The sequence below is a fragment of the Molothrus ater genome, chromosome 9 (assembly GCF_012460135.2).
Source record: "Molothrus ater isolate BHLD 08-10-18 breed brown headed cowbird chromosome 9, BPBGC_Mater_1.1, whole genome shotgun sequence".
Classification (NCBI taxonomy): Eukaryota; Metazoa; Chordata; class Aves; order Passeriformes; family Icteridae; genus Molothrus; species Molothrus ater.
Window position 1 is genome coordinate 8,911,369 of NC_050486.2, and position 17,879 is coordinate 8,929,247.

At 42.2% G+C, this 17,879-nt stretch overlaps 1 protein-coding gene across 2 annotated transcripts in view; it reads left to right on the forward strand.

Annotated features, from left to right (window-relative positions):
* The window catches only part of CRB1 (crumbs cell polarity complex component 1), a 100,670-nt gene that overhangs the window by 16,447 nt on the left and 66,344 nt on the right, over positions 1 to 17,879 (forward strand). For both annotated transcript variants that reach the window (XM_036388105.2, XM_036388106.2), the window contains exons 2-3: positions 10,571 to 11,155; positions 17,171 to 17,366. In XM_036388105.2, the coding sequence (XP_036243998.1) occupies positions 10,571 to 11,155; positions 17,171 to 17,366 (781 nt within the window). The remainder of the gene's footprint in view (positions 1 to 10,570; positions 11,156 to 17,170; positions 17,367 to 17,879) is intronic.

Sequence of the window (17,879 nt, forward strand, 5' to 3'; positions counted from 1 at the left end):
AGAGATGAGGAGTTAGATCTACCTCTTCCCACATTAACAAAGGAGACTATTAATGGGGAAATAGAAATTTAAAAAGCCTTCAAGAAATTACTATACTGATTGCTAGTGGTGAATAAACATTCATTCATTTTTTCATAGTTTAAAATTTTTCATCATTTTACTGGCAAAAATGGTACTGATCTAATTTTAATAAATGCTTGCTGGACACCTCTTCATTTGTAGCAGATATTTAATGCCCTAGTGGCAGTTGGTTTTATTCTAAAGCATGCCATCACATTAAGCTTTAGCAATTTGACTTTTACTGATAGTCTTCTAATATGGAAGGCTTATTTCTTAGCATATTCCCCAAGGAAGGCTCCTGGGAATACCCTGATGCTGGTGAATATTCTGGTTTTGTTTTACTTCTACAGTGAAGCATCTTAAAAATGTTTAAGAGAAAAGTATCCCTAATTATACAGTGGGTTTTCAATACCTACATTTCTTTTGGGTCAGTCTCTCCCCCTCAGTGCTTCTGAGCCTGCTCTGGAAATAAAAAGTGGTAAAACCATGACACAAATTCATTCTTGTTCTGCTACAAGACAGTAGAGGTTTTAGGATGCTACAATACAGTCTGCAGGTCAGGAAAGCTGCCACAGATTTTGTGTCAGAGCCATGGCTGTGTTCAGTTTCATGGGTCACTGGAACCAGTGTTCCAAAGGCCAGCCCTCTGCAGAAGTTCACATGATAATATCCTTCTGCTGGGCCTGGGACTGATTTCTGTCTGTGTGAAGTTGGTGAGGACAACTTGTGCAGCTCACAGACACATCACAATGATGTGTCATGGCCTTGGCTCTGAGGGGAAGCTGCCCTCAGCAGAGGGGCTCAGCAGGAGAGCTGAGGAAATTCAGGCTGTGCCAGTTCCCCCTGACACTCCAGCCTGTCCCAAAACACAGGAGCCGTGGCTTTCCCCAAGCAGTCTTGAAATCCCAGTTGGTAATTAGTTCATGCAGAGCTAATTGTAGGTGATTTCTATTGAAAATAATTTAGCACATAACAGAAAGGGCTGGAATGTGAACTCTTCTACAAAGTTCATGCTGGAAAAGCACGGCCTTGCTTTCTGTGTACTTACTGCCCATTGTAGCCACACTGAAGCTTTCTTAAGCTTTCTTCTGAGTCCTGTGGCATTTAAAGCACAGTGCACTGCATCTCCAGCCACATAATGCTTATCTGTCCCAGAGCTGATTACTTTTTTTAAGTCTGAGGAAACAGGAAAAGCAGCATCATGATTTTGATATGCTGTAGTTTGATGTCATCAGGAACATCTTGTCCTCATTTGTGTTACTGAGAACATACTGCAGGCAATCTCAACATCTGCACACATCAGGACTTGGCTTTACACCCAGAGACTTTAAAAGAGTTGCTCCATGTTACAGGCTGCTATGATACATTTCTAACAATCAGGGCTTAAAGCTTATCCAGTTATGACTCACAGAAAGGAATCATACCTGGGTCAGCATTACAGACATTTGAGGCTACATTTTAAAATCACAGCACCTTTATGTGCCACTGTACTATCAGAATCACTACTTCATGCTCTTTTCATATTAAAAAAGGAAAGAAGTAATGAATGGCAGAACCACAACTGAAGGAGACTGAAGAGGATGTCTTATAATGCCTTTCAAATGTAAACAACACACAGACTCAGAATTTGGACATGAAATCAATTTTGTACTCAGTTTTAGCCCCTCTACTGGAGGGATTCTTAGCAGCATTTGGCAGCATTTCTGAGTGCCTTTTCTCTCCTGCATTAGTGGCTGAGCACAGAGGGAGCTCAGCTGCATGTTCCCACCTGAACCAAAGCTCAGCCCTGCAAGTCAGCAGTAGCTGGTCTGCTTGAGGGGCAGTATCCCCAGCTCCTTCCTGAGGCTCAATTCAGGAGGAGCCAGAGGCTCAGTGGCAGCTGAAAGCCTCTGTCTTACAAAAATGCCTTAAACTCTCTCCAGACTCCAGAGAAGCTGAGAGACCTTGTGTCTCTCAAGGTGAGATTTGGCCTTTTCAAGAGACAAACTGCTCCTTTGCTCTGTATTTTCCACCATTTGGAATTCACACAGAAGCAGGAGCAACTGGATTTCACCCAAACTCACAAACTGACAGTTTTATGCTGTGTTGCTCCTGCTGTGTTCCTGAAAATCCCCCCCAATGCAGAGAAGGAGACCATGCTCTGGTCTTTCTGCAACCCTTTCTAGCTCTGGCACCACTTCCCTTGTTATTTTGCCAGGTGTACACTTCATCCTTCCTTCCTAGCCCAGCTGCAAATACAGCTGGTATCTTCCCAACTGCAAGCACTCTTTCATCTTTCCTCTTCCCCAGCAGCACTTGCACCCCTCAGTGTGTTCTGATACCAGGTTTACAAACAGCAGATTGTGCTTCTATTAATTTCACAACATTAATGTAGATACTTGTGGCTTTAGGGACCAAGGCAGCAGCAACACTTTGCACAAAGGCACCACAAATGCACCCATCCAAACAAGTTCATCTAGGCATGCCAAGAAACCTCACCAAAGGCAATCCAGATGCATTTTAAAGTGTAAAACATAATTCACATGCCTAACTAAACCACTAAGGTTTTCTCTCTTTATTTCTGGCAAGACCTTTCATCTCACAGGAGAGAACTTTACACCTGTGGCTCTGTATCCTGAGTTATATGCTAAGGATGTCCCCAGCTTTAATGAAGCCTTAAGAGAAGTTCAGGCAGGAAAGTTGTTGATTGAATCCAATCCTTGGGACAAAGAAATTTAATCCACAAAATCACCAATCTTTCCTATAAGCCATCAAGCTTATTACCTAAATAGAATTGCTTCAGATTTTGAGCAAAATTAATTTTCTATGCTCTTTACCTCTGAAGAGCAGATTTGGCAAGTTTGAAGCTGGCCCACTACCATTGCTGCTCACCTATCTATTTATCTCCTATGTCCCTGTGGGGACAAGTCCTGTTCTGTACTATTAAGAATAAATTCTGCTGTGTGACCTCAACTAAAAAAAAATAAATTCAGCACTTCTAGAGGGACAAAGAATACTTCATTATACTCAAATTGCTTCTCTTCTGCAGATTTAGAAGATAAAAATGAGGACAAATATAATGAAAATCTTAAAGGGGAGAGCTACATTCAGAGAGAGTGTGTACAAGGACTGCACAGCAGAAATCAGTTCAGTTTCTAGATCTGTGTCCACATCATTTACTACAATGGATATCAGCTGCCTCCTGGCCTGATCAGCCACTGTTCTACACCTTACACAAACAAAAATACCTGTGCACAGTAAAAGCAGGATGATCACTGCACATTGCCACCTTAAACTGCAGTGCTTTAGTGCTAAACATAAAGGTAAAGAAGCAGAGCATAAAGTCTTTCACTGTCATTAGAAACCAGTCTACTTGCATTGCTAGTAGCAATGTGCCTTGATGTCCAATTGAACCAAAAATCCTCCAAATTCAATGCATAGGAGCCCTGTTGAGCTCCTGGGCCTGATTCCCCTCCTGTTCCCAGCACAAACACTAGGTATGCTGCCAAATAAAGTGAAAGCCAAAAAATCATTTACATTTAGAAGTAAAGAAGGTATCTACCTCATTTTTGTTTGTTTATTTGGGACAGCTGGTGCCATTGCTGTGGTGCTCAGTGCAGGCAGTGGGGGCAGCTGTAAGGGTTGCTGCACTGCTCATGGGGTAAGGGAGTCTGGGGTGGCACAAATGGTAAAAGGCAGTGAAGGACAATGACAGCCAGCAGTAACTGCCTTTATTCTCAGCAAGTCAGTGTGAACCAAAAAGTTTAGAGAAGAGTGAAATGAAGACATTGGTTTAATAACCAGTTCTGTCATTTCAATCACAAATAGCGTTGCCTAAACAACATTTTAAAATTTTAATGCCATTCCACTGTTACTCTTACACTAATATACCATACCTTTTCTTCAGAAAATAAGTTAATTTACTTTCCTTGATTTTGCTGATACAAATGTACCTAAAACCGAATTTGGCTTTTTTGATAGCAATGGAATATTTGTGTAACCACCTTTTTTCTTTCCTGCCTGTGTGTGGTGCTGGTTACTATGGTAATAAACGTGACTCAAGATTTAAAGCCTGAAAGTGGTTTCTATAACAACATGCTAGGATGTTTTGGACACACAATTGAAGTTAAGGATTCAGGATTAACTCTTTACGACCACAGTATTTGCAGACACAACAAGTGCTTGTTTGTTTGGCAAAAGTTTGATCATCCTTTCCCAAAGCAGGATTTTCCATGGAGCAGATTGAGTAATAATGATTCCAGCTGTGGATAGAGCAGGTAGGGCCTGGGGGCTGGTGATTTCCTCACAGGTGAAACATGCAAACACAAGTGGCACCACAGTGACTACAAGCTGCCCAGCACAGTGAATAATTAAGATGGTAATACAAATGTACTGGGAGATGGGAAAGGGTAAAATGGTATTAGTGCAATACTTAGGAAGTTTGAGACCGTGCAAAAACCAGAATTATTTGTTTACGTGGAAAAGCTATTTTGAGGGCTTAGACAGCCCCTTACCTGGCTCTGAACATGGTTTATCCAGAACATGGTTTCCTGTCCTTTCCTTCCCCATCTGGCAAATGCAGGAGTGACATCTCTGCCTTTCAGTCCATGGTAAAGGCACCTGATTCCAATCTCTGTCCCCACTGATTATGCAGCTGTGCTTATCTCTTCCCCAGTTCTTCATGATACATCAAGATTGAACCTCTATCTGCACACCTTTCTAAGGCTGTCTTTGCAGGGAAGTTATTGTCAGAGTGATGAACTGTATTTTTTGTGTCATGATGCACTGCAGACAAATGGAGAGAGGATTAGTTACACCAAAGCCACGGCTCCTCAATGCAGCAGTAAATGCCTTGGGCGATATTTTAATATTTCCAGTTAAATGATAATTATTTCAAGATCTCAGTATAGTAACAGAGCTTGATATTTCAGTGACACAGATTCACACTCTTGTTTTAAAATCCCAGGGGCAGGTTTCAAACAAGTAATGAGCATGAGCATTGAAGGTTCATGTTTCTGACTCCAGCCACTGGGCTATCCAAATCCTTGCTACCATCATGTTATCCTGTGACTTTTTTTGGTGAGCTGATTTGATCACAATGTAAGCCTTTAGCTGTGAACAAATGCTGTATGCTGTTTTTTATTCAATAGAACCCAGACTGAAGTAACAGCACTAAGAGAAGCAGTGGTTGCTTCATTTGTGATCTAATTTTCTTTCTAGCGACTGACCACCACCAAGATGTCAATTTTATATGCCATTCCAACAAATTTTAACAAACGAAACAAACAATCCTCCCCCCCCAAAGAAAACAAAACCAAAACCAAACTCACAGGTAACATATTTTCTGATGTTGAAGTTGGGATGTTTTTATAGAGCCAAACATCTCACTATTGCAATTCAATCCTTCTTTCCTAAAGAGTGTTTCTTAAATTTAATCTCTCAACTCATAGACCAGGGTTTTTTTGCTATCCATTTTTTCCCCCAAAATGTATAGCTTAGTAAATAGTCAGGTGTTGTGAACTGCCTTATCTGCACTGGCTGGAGTAGCTTCCTAGTTTTAATTCAAATGTGTAAAGTAATAACTCATTGTTTAAAAAAAGGAAAGGAAAAAAGCCCTCCAAGCACAGTAAAATCATCAGTGAGGGTGAATATATGGGTATCAAGGAGTTCTCTATCTTATCATAGATTTTTTTTTCCCCTTAGAAAATAGACTGGCTCTGTTAAGAAGGTCAGAAAATCTTGCAGCATATGTAAAAGATTCTGAAGTTGTTAGTGTTGAGAGCTTCTGTGAAGCTCAGAGTCCTCCTTCAGGGGCAGAAGGCACATCTGAAGAACAGCACTGCAAATTACAAGCAGCCTTCAGGCACGATCAGATGATTAGCAAAGTGCAGGCATGGCCACAGCCATGTGAACTCTGGTTCAGAACAGCGTGATTAGCAGTGATTGAAATCTGATTTTAAATGCAGCCACTGATTATGATATTTTACCAACTCGTACAAAGAGTTGTGTCTTGAAAGAACAAGTCTGTGCTGAAAGACATTTCTGACACAAAGAGCCCAAAACAGATTGCAAAGGATTTATCTGGGGGCTTTGAGTGGCTGAGATTGCGAATTGTCAGAACTTAGAAGAATATTTTGAGAAATGGACATGAACCCACTAAATCTCTGATTCAAACAGGATCTTGGAAAAAAACACTCGAAATTGTCAGGAAAGATATGCAGATGAGCTTTTCAAAATTATTTGCTTTACTGAGGAACAATAATCAGATTATCTGTGCCAAAATGCTTTGGCCATTTCAAAGTCCCTGCTCTGTTTATGAAAAGTTTCCCTAATTCAATTTTGGCCTTCTATCCTCTTTGACATGCATTTCTAACATCATAAAAATTATTTTGTATCACTACAGTAGTTGCTGATCATTCAGAAGCCTTTACCAGCCAAAATCATGCATTTTTAGTGCTTATTAGCTCAATTATTCATACACTAACAAGATCACTTCAATGAGTTTAAATAATCTTATCCAAGAGCAAAAAACCAAAGCTAAAACTGTCTTTTTCTTGGCATTTCTTATATTAATTTATGAGTGCCAGTTCCTGTAATAGCTGCAGGTATGGCCATGTTTCTGGTAGTATGGATGCTGTGCCAGTAGATGGCAAGCTTTACTGCAAAGAATTTCACTGCCAACCATCTCATCTGCATGTCAAGGATTTAACCATGGGGCAAAACGCTTGGCACTAAATCCTCTTGTAATTAGATTAAAGTACCACTGTTTATAAAGAGACTGATAATTACCTCAAGTGTCAGTCAATGTAAATCCAAAGCAATCAGCATTTTGTTTCCATTTTTCCTAAGTTATATAGGAGTTTTAAGACTCTGTCAGAACAAGGCATTGCTGAAGTGACCTTAATTGCTTAGGAATGAAAAACAGCTCCTCTGCACATCTGAGGTAGAGCATGAGGCTTTTCCTCGTTATCCTCCTGCAACCTGGCCAAAAAACCAAGCTTCACTGAAACATTTCTGTCCCTTTGCAGCTCTTTCTGTGAGTGCAGAAGAGAATATTCCTTAGGCATCTGCTCAAACTGAGACAGTCTTTGCATCAGTTATCACACTGCATCACAGGGCATGCAGGAGCTTCCACCTGCCATACTCTTCATCCTCCTTCCATGCAGCTCTGAGCTCAGGAGGTTCCCAAATCCCTCCTTCCACATCACTCCAGAGCAGCAGGGAAACTCAGTTTCCACAGGGCAGCAAGGGAGGTAGTGCAAATAACTTACCTGAAACAGGTGGGAAATTGTGTTAGAACTAGGAGTCCAGAATCCAAGGATTAGCTGAAACACTCACATCATTCAGGAACATGACTTTTTAAAATAAAAACATCATGGAAATGTCCAGGTGAACTCCCTACCATTTGATAACCATGGTGTGCCAACTGCATACCACTGATGATCACCTTTCTGACATGCAGTTTTGCTGCTGAGACAAACTACTATAGAGAACCCTTAAAGTCTTGGTCCCAGCCTTTAAACTACAACCAAGCTGAAACTCAGCATGATTATATCTCTGCTAAGACCTTCAGAACTCCTGTGCTCCTCAAAAACTACACAAATCGTAAAAACAATGGCACAGTGCATTAGAATAAAGACAGAACACCAAAAATGTTGCTGTTTCACTATAAACTTGTCACACAAATCAGACAAGAGTATCCTCTACAGAATATTGGATTTATTGAATTGTCTGTTGGAGATTTCTGCATAAGAAATTCATTTTATAAAAGCTACAAAAGTTGAAATTAAAACACTGCTTAAAAAAATCCAGGAAAGGTTTTCTGTGTTTTTCCCATAGTGATGTCACCCTGCAGACAAATTGGCTGCCTTCACTCCATACAGACAGTGCTTTTAGGGCTGTCTTTCCCCTTCCCTCATTTTCCCTCTACTCTTACTGCCTCAGAGAGCTATGAAGCTTTTTAACCAGTGCTCACTCCTACTATCAAAACTGCAGACTAGCAAACACATCATGTCCTCATACAGTCATTATAACAAACTCAGCCTGTTGCATGCAAATTATCTCTGGAAAAGCAGTAATAATTAACTAAATTGCTTCTCAGGTCACTGTGGTCCTGTGTAGGAAAGCACTCGAATGATTGACCTCACCTCTTGTAGCTTACACAGTACAACAGTTAGACAACATTATAACTTGATCGTAATTAATTTCTTCAAATTTGCAATGTTTCCCCAAACATGCACTTTAATGAATTTTAAATAGGTACACAGACTGAAAGGAAAGCTCTCTAAAGTTGTGCAAGGAAAACGCAGGATGCAGAAGTTCCTAAGGAGCACAGTTTTGCTCATTTTAACTGTAATTAATAGATTGCAGTAAGCTCTGTATTATCCAGGCTAAAGAAAAAAACTAAATGCATGGGCAAAGCACAAAATTATGTAAACCAGGACATGAGAACATACATGAGAGTATGCTGAGGAAGAGAAAGGTCTGAATTACTGCTGCCAGTGGTGCAGATCAGTACATGTGACCAATATCTTGATTTTTGCATTCAGTGAGAGCTCTGAGCTGGAGCAAGTGCAACCATCACTGCATCAGGATGAAATACCTCCTCCCAAAACTGATTATTAACTGGTTTGGGGAGGGTCATTTTAAAGACAGGCTAATCCAAAAGTACTATTTTTGTCCTGTTTTCCTTCAGAGAACATGAGGTAACACTCCAGTTCTCCTCCTGCTAATCAATGTTAGCTTGCTTTCTATGTAATCCTTAAGACCACTGTTGGTTTTTAATCACAGTGTCACTGTTGCTATCAATGTTACTACATAAATCTCTATTCCCCTTGCTCAAACAAGTATTAATTAGTTATCTGGCTCAGAAAATGTACCTATTCATGAACATCAAGTTCATTCAGACTGGTGCTTCTAATTCTCAGAGGCACAGCTGCTCCTGTGTACACCTCAAGTCAGAAAGCACAACAGTCATGCACAGATAATTTTTAAGCCTTTGCATTTATTATCTTAGCGTCAAACCTACACAAGCAGTCTTTCCTAAGTAGTTAAGCCTTCTGATACTTTCTTCCTCCACCTCCCCCTCCTAAGAGAAAAACAGATTAAATTGTATTATATATTAAAATGCACACCATGGAAACACACCATGTCAGTTTGTATTCTCTGACACTCCCCTGTGGTTGGTTGGTTGGTATCCTCAGGGGACCAACCCTAGCTTCTCCCTTTTCCAGGGATCTGTCCCAGGCCTTTATCAGCATTGGTCTGACCCCAGTTATTGGAGTCTTCATCTCTGCTCACCTCTTCTCTTTCAGTGCCCCATCTCCATCTCTACTGGGTCTACTCTCCTGAATCTCAGTTCAGGAACTGGGAAGAAATTAGAGACTGCTGGTATATGTGTCTGAATTCCTCTGAGAAGTTCAGCTCATCCACAACACCCTGCTTGCACAAACACACACTGTTCTGCTGTTGTAGAAGACACATGCCCTTCATATATCCAAACAATACTCCAGAATAAAAGTATAAAACAAATAATAATAAAAAGATGTTTACAGCACTTACATTTAGATAATTTAATGCAACTTTTGTGCTCCAGTTCATGAGTCTTTTTTTTACAAACTGCCTTCTCTCCTAAAGAAACATTCAGCTCAATTTCACAGTCTTGGCCCAGATACAGCTGCTTCAGTGTATCCCAGAGGTGGATTCTGAACAGTGCTGGTAACAGCTCACCCTCCTTGACTGGGAAGTGAGGAGTAGCTCTTGCTATTCCTCACAGCTGCAAGGCAACTCCAAGTGGCCTTTAATTTCTGACAGAAGCTCAGTTCCCAGAGGGTAAGGAAGTAAGGAACATCTTTGCACCATGTTCACCATGTCCTTCCAGCCTTGGAGGCTGGAAGGCTCTGACAGGGCTGTTTTGCATCTCAGGTGTTTGGTAGGTTCTTTGTGGTGGAGATGCCGTACACCTGTGAAATTACTATTTATAATCAGCAAATCAAAATCAAGGTGCCTGATGGTTTGAACTGTTTATTTGAGCTATAACTGCATCTGAATAATTTAGCTTGTGAAACCCAATGCAAAAAATCATCCACTACAAAAGAATGGTACCACCACAGAAGTGATATTGAACTAAAAAAAGGTGGTCCATCTCCTTTCTGTAGTAACAAAAACAGAAACAAAAACCTTAAATATACCTAAATGTGTTCCATATTGTTGGATATCCATTGACAACAACCAATATTGTCTCAACTATGCTATTAATAAAGTGTTAAACAATCCTGACACTCCAGACCACGGTTGTTGAAAGAGGCAAGAACAGGAAATTACAACTTACTCGCGTTTTCATAATTGTTTTCATTTAACATTCATTAGTCCACTAACGCATCACACAGTTCCAGTCCCGTTTTCTTCTCAATAGCCAGCGACTGAAGCTGCGGGTTTTCAAGCACAGTTGTGTTAAGAACTACACTTCTTTCACTGTTGGTTACTCCCAGTGTTGTGGAATTCCTCAGGATATTTTGTATTTCTTTCCTAGAATCGCTTTGCATGAGGAATGATTCCAGGTGCCTGTCAAACTCTTGCCAAAAGAACTCTACATGTGTTGATGGTCATAAAGATGACCCTTGCCTTTGTGCAGACCCATCAGTGGACAGTGTGGAGGAACTCTGCAATAAAACCTCCAACCCTTGCTCCTCCAACCCTTGTCTGCAAAACTCCACCTGCCTGGGCTCTGCTGGGAACCTCAGCTTCACCTGCAAGTGCCCTGCTGGGTCCGATGGCCCTGCCTGTGAACGAGCTGGCAGTGAGTGTGACAGCAACCCGTGTGAGCACGGGGGCACGTGCCAGAGCAGCCAGGAGGGGCCCACGTGCCTGTGCAGTGCTGGCTACACGGGCAGGCTGTGCGAGAGGGACGTGGATGAGTGCAGCTCCGAGCCGTGCCGCAACGGGGCCCTGTGCCGGGACGGCGTGGGCCACTACTCCTGCTACTGCGTGCCAGGCTACCAGGGCAAGCACTGCGACCTGGAAGTGAACGAGTGTGCCTCGGACCCCTGCCTCAACGGGGCCACCTGCCTCAACCAGATCGGGCACTACGACTGCATCTGTCCCCTTGGCTACACCGGTAAGCCCTTTTCATTAAAGCAACTTTTCCTCTGGGTCATGTGGAACCATCATAACTCACGATCCAGGTTCAGCTCCCTCACCCACACATGTATTCAGCTATAGCATTCGCATTCTCTGAAAAATCCCTTCGCCCAGGATTTTTCTCCTGGGAAGCTGAGAAGCCTCAGAGAAAAAGGAAAACAATTTTTATCTCATTTGCTTCTCCTGTGTTGTGTTCACATGTGTGATGTGTTTGGAGATTGGTTTACACAGAGGTGATTGCTTCATTGGTTTCTGGTGAGAGTTGTTTTGACTCATTGGCCAATTATGACCAAGCTGTGTCAAGACTCTGGAGTCACAAGTTTTCATTATTATCTTTTTAGCATTGTGTAAGTATCCTTTCTGTATTCTTTAGTACAGTTTAGTTTAGTATTCTTTAATATAATATAATATCATAAAATAATAAATTAGCCTTCTGAGAACATGGAGTCAGATTCATCATCCCTTCCTTTGTCGGGAATCCCTGCAAATACAATATTTAGCCATATCTGCATTACCACCTTCCCTTCAGCTTCAGCACCAGTGGCTGATGGTACATTATGGATAACCACATCACTGTGAACTACTGATACCAGAAAGAGAAGGGTTAAAGAAATCTCACATCCACCAAAATCTACATAGCAGTTTTGTGAACACCAAGCTATGTCAGGGGGCTAGGTGGACTTTGCTTTTAAAAGAAACATTCTCAAAATGCTCTCTTCAAAGTGCTACATCTAGTTTTTTTTCTAAGGGTCAAAACCTATGTTGGACAGATTTAAAAATTAGATCCAAGTAGACAAATTCTACTCTAAACTTAAGAAATTTCACATTAAATTACTCTCATCTACCCTTCCCAGAAATAAGGGACTCATTTGCAAATAGAACATTACGTAAGTTACATGGACAAGTGTTATGTTCCCAAACTGCCCATTTTTTGATAATCCCATTTTACGTAGCTCCATTTTTGAAGTACAGGTGTGATTTTTCTTCCCTACTTCCTCTACTGGAAAGCATATAATTCTTGTTGGAAGACAGCTCCCTTCAAATTTCAAAGCTGTATTCAGGGCTAGGACTGTGAAAGGTAGCACACTGAATCATTAAAAGGAGAAAAGGGGAGGCATTTTAGTGATAGACTGCCAGTCAGGTAAGCAAAGGAAAAGAAATAGTCATACAGCAAAAAGGGGAGAAAAAACAGCTATTGCTTCAAGTGATTCAAATGAATAAGAAATAAGAGATGTGGTTTACAGCTCCATCCCCAAATCCCCATGCAGGAGGGGAAGTCAGAGGTAAAAAGCAGCTTTCCTGTGTCTAACACAGCACTCATTGGAAGGCAGCCCTTGGTTAATATCCCTTATGAGCACAGAGAATGTTATTTGAAGGAAGCTTGTTACCTTCCTGCCACCCCGCTGCTGCCAGGGGGTGTCGGAGCCCAGGCCAGCTGAGGAGAAAACTACACAACTGAGGGAAAGCCAAAGAGCAGAAGGAAGGAAAAACCTATTAACAACCAGCATGGTTACTCTGCAATGATCACACTCAGCCCAGACCTCCTGTTGTATTCAGGAAACTGTATTTGTTTAACTGGCGCTGTTAGTGGGGTCCAGGCCTGGATCCACAGCCCAGAAACTTGGTTTGAAAGAGCTGGAATATACACCTTAGAGACAAAGGGAGAGAAAACATAATGAAATAGTACAGCCCAAACAAAAAGAAATAAAAATTTAGTCAACACAAACTGCTGATGGAAACTCACTCTGCTGGAGTCACTCCTCTTTCATCATGAAATTCTGCTGTTTCCCAAGCTGATGCTCTCTTCTCTCACCAAAAAAATTCACCAAAGCTCCACACTTTCCACAAGCAGGGTTAAGAAATGAGGAGAGAACCAAGGAATGAGAAGAGGTCTAAAATACACAGCAGAAGGGGCTGCAGTGTTTTGACATACAGCTCCAATACTGTTTCCAGCAGCAAAAGAGACTAACCATAGGAATTCTATAGAGGAGTAGCAGACCATTCCTCCAGCAGTAAAACATCAGCTTTAAAAAGCTACTTAACAAAATGATTTATCAGAAGCATTCTTTTTTGTTGTTTTTTGCACCTTGCTGTGAGTTGTGCTAAATGCACAAGCCAGAGGGATTACAGGATGAAAGCCTCGAGGTGTCCCCAGTGGCAATAAAATCCCTCATTTACCCTGTCAGGGGATCTTGCCAACCATTATTATCCTGGCCTGACACCATGAATTACTGTGGGAAGTCATCCAGCCTCATCTCATTTCCCTAAGATGTGAAAACAGGTTGTATCTCTTGATATGCAGGTAAAGAAGGTATAGTAAATCTATAGCTGCAATGTTAACCAAATGCATGAGTTACTGGCTGCTGCTGCTACTTGTTCCATGGACTATGACTGCTATTTTGTGTGATTGGTATGCTGCAGCACTTCTTAAAATAGCTGAGAAATGTCACACATAATTCTTACACAAATGGAAGAGGTTAGAATGCACCAAGAGCCAAAGACTGGAAAATTCAGCATGAAATCTGCAGTTTCTATGATAATGTTCTGCATGTGTGAAATTATTTACAAGACATGTGTCACACAGCTGTTAAATAATGAAGTTCAATTGGTTTGTTGAAGTTTTGCTGGTTACCCTAATCAATTGCATTTTCTCCTCCATTGGACTAATTGCACTTGCTTTTAATTCACCCCAACAAAACATGGTGTAAGACCCTGTTATTACCCACAGCTACGTGCGTTAATTACCTTGCTGAAACCAGTCCTCTATTGCCAGTGAACATTCCAGTGTGAACTCTCAGGAGTGCATGGCAGTTCCAAAACCCATTCTCAGGCTAAGACAGCAAGAGATAGCATTTCAGTGGCAGACAAAGTAGGTGCAGGGAGCTGGATTTGTTCTTTGTGCAATACCTGTTACGATGAGGTAACCATCGCTGCGACGACGTTTCTTAGAATTTGAGGAAATTACTCCTGATAGATCTCCAAGCTTTCATTCAGTATTCTCATCAATAATGTGCATGCTATGCAAATATTTAGAATAGATGCATCATAAATAAGTCTTAGGCACTTAAAGGCAAGCAGAGGCACAGCAGCTCTACCGTGGGATGGAAAACCTCAAGTAGAGATCTCACTTCCCAACAAGCTCACGTCTCTGTCATTGTGGATGTAACAGTGAACCAAGCAGTCTATCCAACAGCAATTGCCAGCAGTGCAAAGCCTGTTTCCTTCCCCAGCTTTCCAGTTTCAAACCAGCACTCCCTACCTAGTGTCCTAGCCAGCCCAGGTATTCAGCTCTGCTGAGATGCCCAAGCTGAAAAGGGACAAGCCTTGATCAAAGAAATACAACTTCTCCCTCTAATTTTTGATGTAACTCTCTTCCTGTAGATTCAAGCCTGGTGCCTATAAATTAGCCATGTGACACTCTCCATCCAAATAATGGCACACAAGATTACTTTATACAGAATGAGGAATTTGGGGACAGCCCTCTGGACCTGCTGGACCTGAGTACAGCATTTTAGCACAGGACAGCAGAAAGGGTGACCTGCTTACCAATTTCCAGCCATATTAAGAATGTGCAGGTCCTCATGGAAGTACACTGAGCCTGCAAACCCCTAGTATCTTTGAGCAGAAAGTGATTTTACACTCTCTCTGTAGGCATGCAAGTTTGAAAACATTGGCTGTGTGTCCTTCATCCTCACTTGCATTTACTTTTTATTGACTGGGGCTGTAGAAAGAAGTGCACAGTAAGACTCAGTGGAGAAGCAAGCAGTATAAGAAACAACCCTGATTCTTCAGAGAAACTGCAAAAGTTACGAATGTGACTTCTCCCCACCTTCCCAGCATTTCAATTCAAACCATTTGTGTGGTTTGGTACATGTAGGGATGCTCAGCCTGCTCCAGGACACCCCGGGTGCCTCAGCTCGTGGTGGTGCAGCCCTGTGCAATAACTGCGGCGGGGCTCCTTGGCACTCTCCTTCCCGCCTGGCATATGATATTTGGCATACAGCATATTTGTGACAGAATGTTAGACTGAGGTGAAAATGCAGATCTAATCTTTTCATCTCTCTTCTACACATCTAAGAAAGCCTGACAGCAGACTCAGCAGAGGCTAGGAAGGGATTCCCCCTGTCTGCATGGCAGATCGCATTGGCTGGATGCATTATACAGGGAGAAGTTTTCTTCTGAGGCAACATTGCCGAAGGCAGGTTACTGGGCTTGATAGATTAAAGACATGAACCAAAACAACAACGCTATGTTCTCATGTTAATTGTCAGGCTGTTCTCAGGCCTGTAGTTTTAAATTTGGCTGAGCTGAGGATCAGTTGAACAGGGCTTGTTTTGTCACATGATTTTTAGTGTTCGCAGTAAGCTGTTAACAAGCTCTGGCAGATTTACGGTCACTAGACACACTTCTGCAAACACATTGTTTATAATTACAGTGAATTCACAGGGCAATGACCACAGAGGGACTGCTTACTATATCTGCCTGTAATGTACATTACCATAAAGCCGTCAGAGAGTGTTCCTGGGCCGGGCTCTCGTGGCAGGCTCCCGCTGAAAGTAGTGGTTAGCTGAGCAGTGAACCTGAACTGGGGGCACGCCACTGGCAGCTTCCCCATCCACTATGTGGTCTCAAGGAACTATTTCTCAACTGTTGAAAATAGGAACTTGCACCTTAATGTTTAAAGACAACGAAAAATAGTTATGAGTCAACATCTGCAATTTTTGGGTTGGCATTTTAAGATCTTGCCCGGTACTTATCCATAGTACAGATTTTATTCTTTTAAAGCAAAGATGCTCACAAGCATCAAAATAAATTATTCATGATGTGCAGTGCTAAATATTATCAATCTCTGTGTTTTAAGAAAGATGCTCAAAGTTATAATGTACAAGTTTCATAGCAGTACAGAGCTGACAAAAGGAGCATAAATAAAGAATTAGAGATGAGCTCCTAAATAAATTGCAAGAGTGATACCCATCATCCAACATGCCTGTTCCCACTGTTCAAAGAGTACTCTATCATCTTGTACTGAAAACTTCACTTTTACCAAAAAGAAAAAAAAAAAAGAACCCATTCTCAGGGCTGTAGTTTTTCTTTCAAGCAGGAAATTCCCCTGTAAATTTTCCAATACTGTGGCTACTTCAACAAGCCAAATAAAAAATAAGAAAATTCACTTCAAAGCAGCTTCTTCATTATAATTTGCCACTTTGCATCTGTTTTGTGGCTGATACTGTAGCTGCTGAAAAAACCTGACTTGGCAGTTGAAAATTATTTGAAAATATTACTCTATTGCTCCAAACACTAAGTGCATAAGCATACAAACTCCTGAAATAATCAAAGCTGCAAGACATTAGTTATTAAATTTTCTTAGTGTCTCCTGGTCTGTGCTAGAGATAAGAAAAAGGAGTGTATATGTAACCTCCCAACTATCATAAATAGCTGTGAAGTCACATTAGAACTGATTTATTTCTAGCAATTATCTCTGAAGAGCAGCTCCAAGATTCTGACCTGCCACAAACATAGCACCCCAGACCATTTACTTGCACATTGATAAGCCTTAAAAAAAATTAAGCAATAATCCACTGCTAAACAAAACACTTCCCAATAAATTCAAAAAACCTGTGCATCGTCCATTTAAAGGCCAACTTTAAATGGACTCTCATGAGATCAATAAACTGCTGGTCTCTTCTGTGTTATGTAAATAGGATAGTAGCATTGTTGGAATAAACTGAAAATTAGTTTGTCCTGTCTCCATGTTCAAGCTAACAGAAAAAGTAATTTTACCTATTTTTGCGAAACTGGCTTGTTCTTCTGTAAATTCTGCCAAGCCTTGAAAAAACTAGTTGTGCAAAGCACATTGAGGAGGAAATGCCTTTAAAAACAGGCAACTGCATGAAGAAAAAATTATTATGTGACTATTGTACTTCAGGCAGTTCTTGCTGAGATTTCCAAAGCTGTCTCCTAAGCCTGGGGTTTATTTTCTCTGCTTTTGAAGGTACAAACTGTGAGGTGGAAATCGACGAGTGCTTGTCCCAGCCTTGCCTGAACGGGGGGACCTGCCACGATTCCCTGGGGAGCTTCTCCTGCTCGTGCGCGCGGGGCTTCCTCGGGGCCCTCTGCGGCACCGACATCGACGAGTGCTCCAGCCAGCCCTGCCTGCACGGGGGACACTGCACGGATGGCACCAATGGGTAGGTGTGCCAGCCCTGCCTGCACGGGGGACACTGCACGGATGGCACCAATGGGTAGGTGTGCCAGCCCTGGCAGGGCTCAGGGACACTGCACAGATGGCACCAATGGGTAGGTGTGCCAGCCCTGGGCAGGGCTCAGGGACACTGCATGGATGGCACCAATGGGTAGGTGTGCCACCCCTGGCAGGTCTCAGGGACACTGCATGGATGGTACCAATGGGTAGGTGTGCCAGCCCTGGCAGGGCTCAGGGACACTGCATGGATGGCACCAATGGGTAGGTGCGCCACCCCTGAACAGGGCTCAGGAACGCTGCATGGATGGCACCAATGGGTAGGTGTGCCAGCCCTGGCAGGGCTCAGGGACAATGCACGGATGGCACCAATGGGTAGGTGTGCCAGCCCTGGGCAGGGCTCAGCAACACTGCACAGATGGCACCAATGGGGAGGTGTGCCAGCCCTGCCTGCACGGGGGACACTGCACGGATGGCACCAATGGGTAGGTGTGGCAGCCCT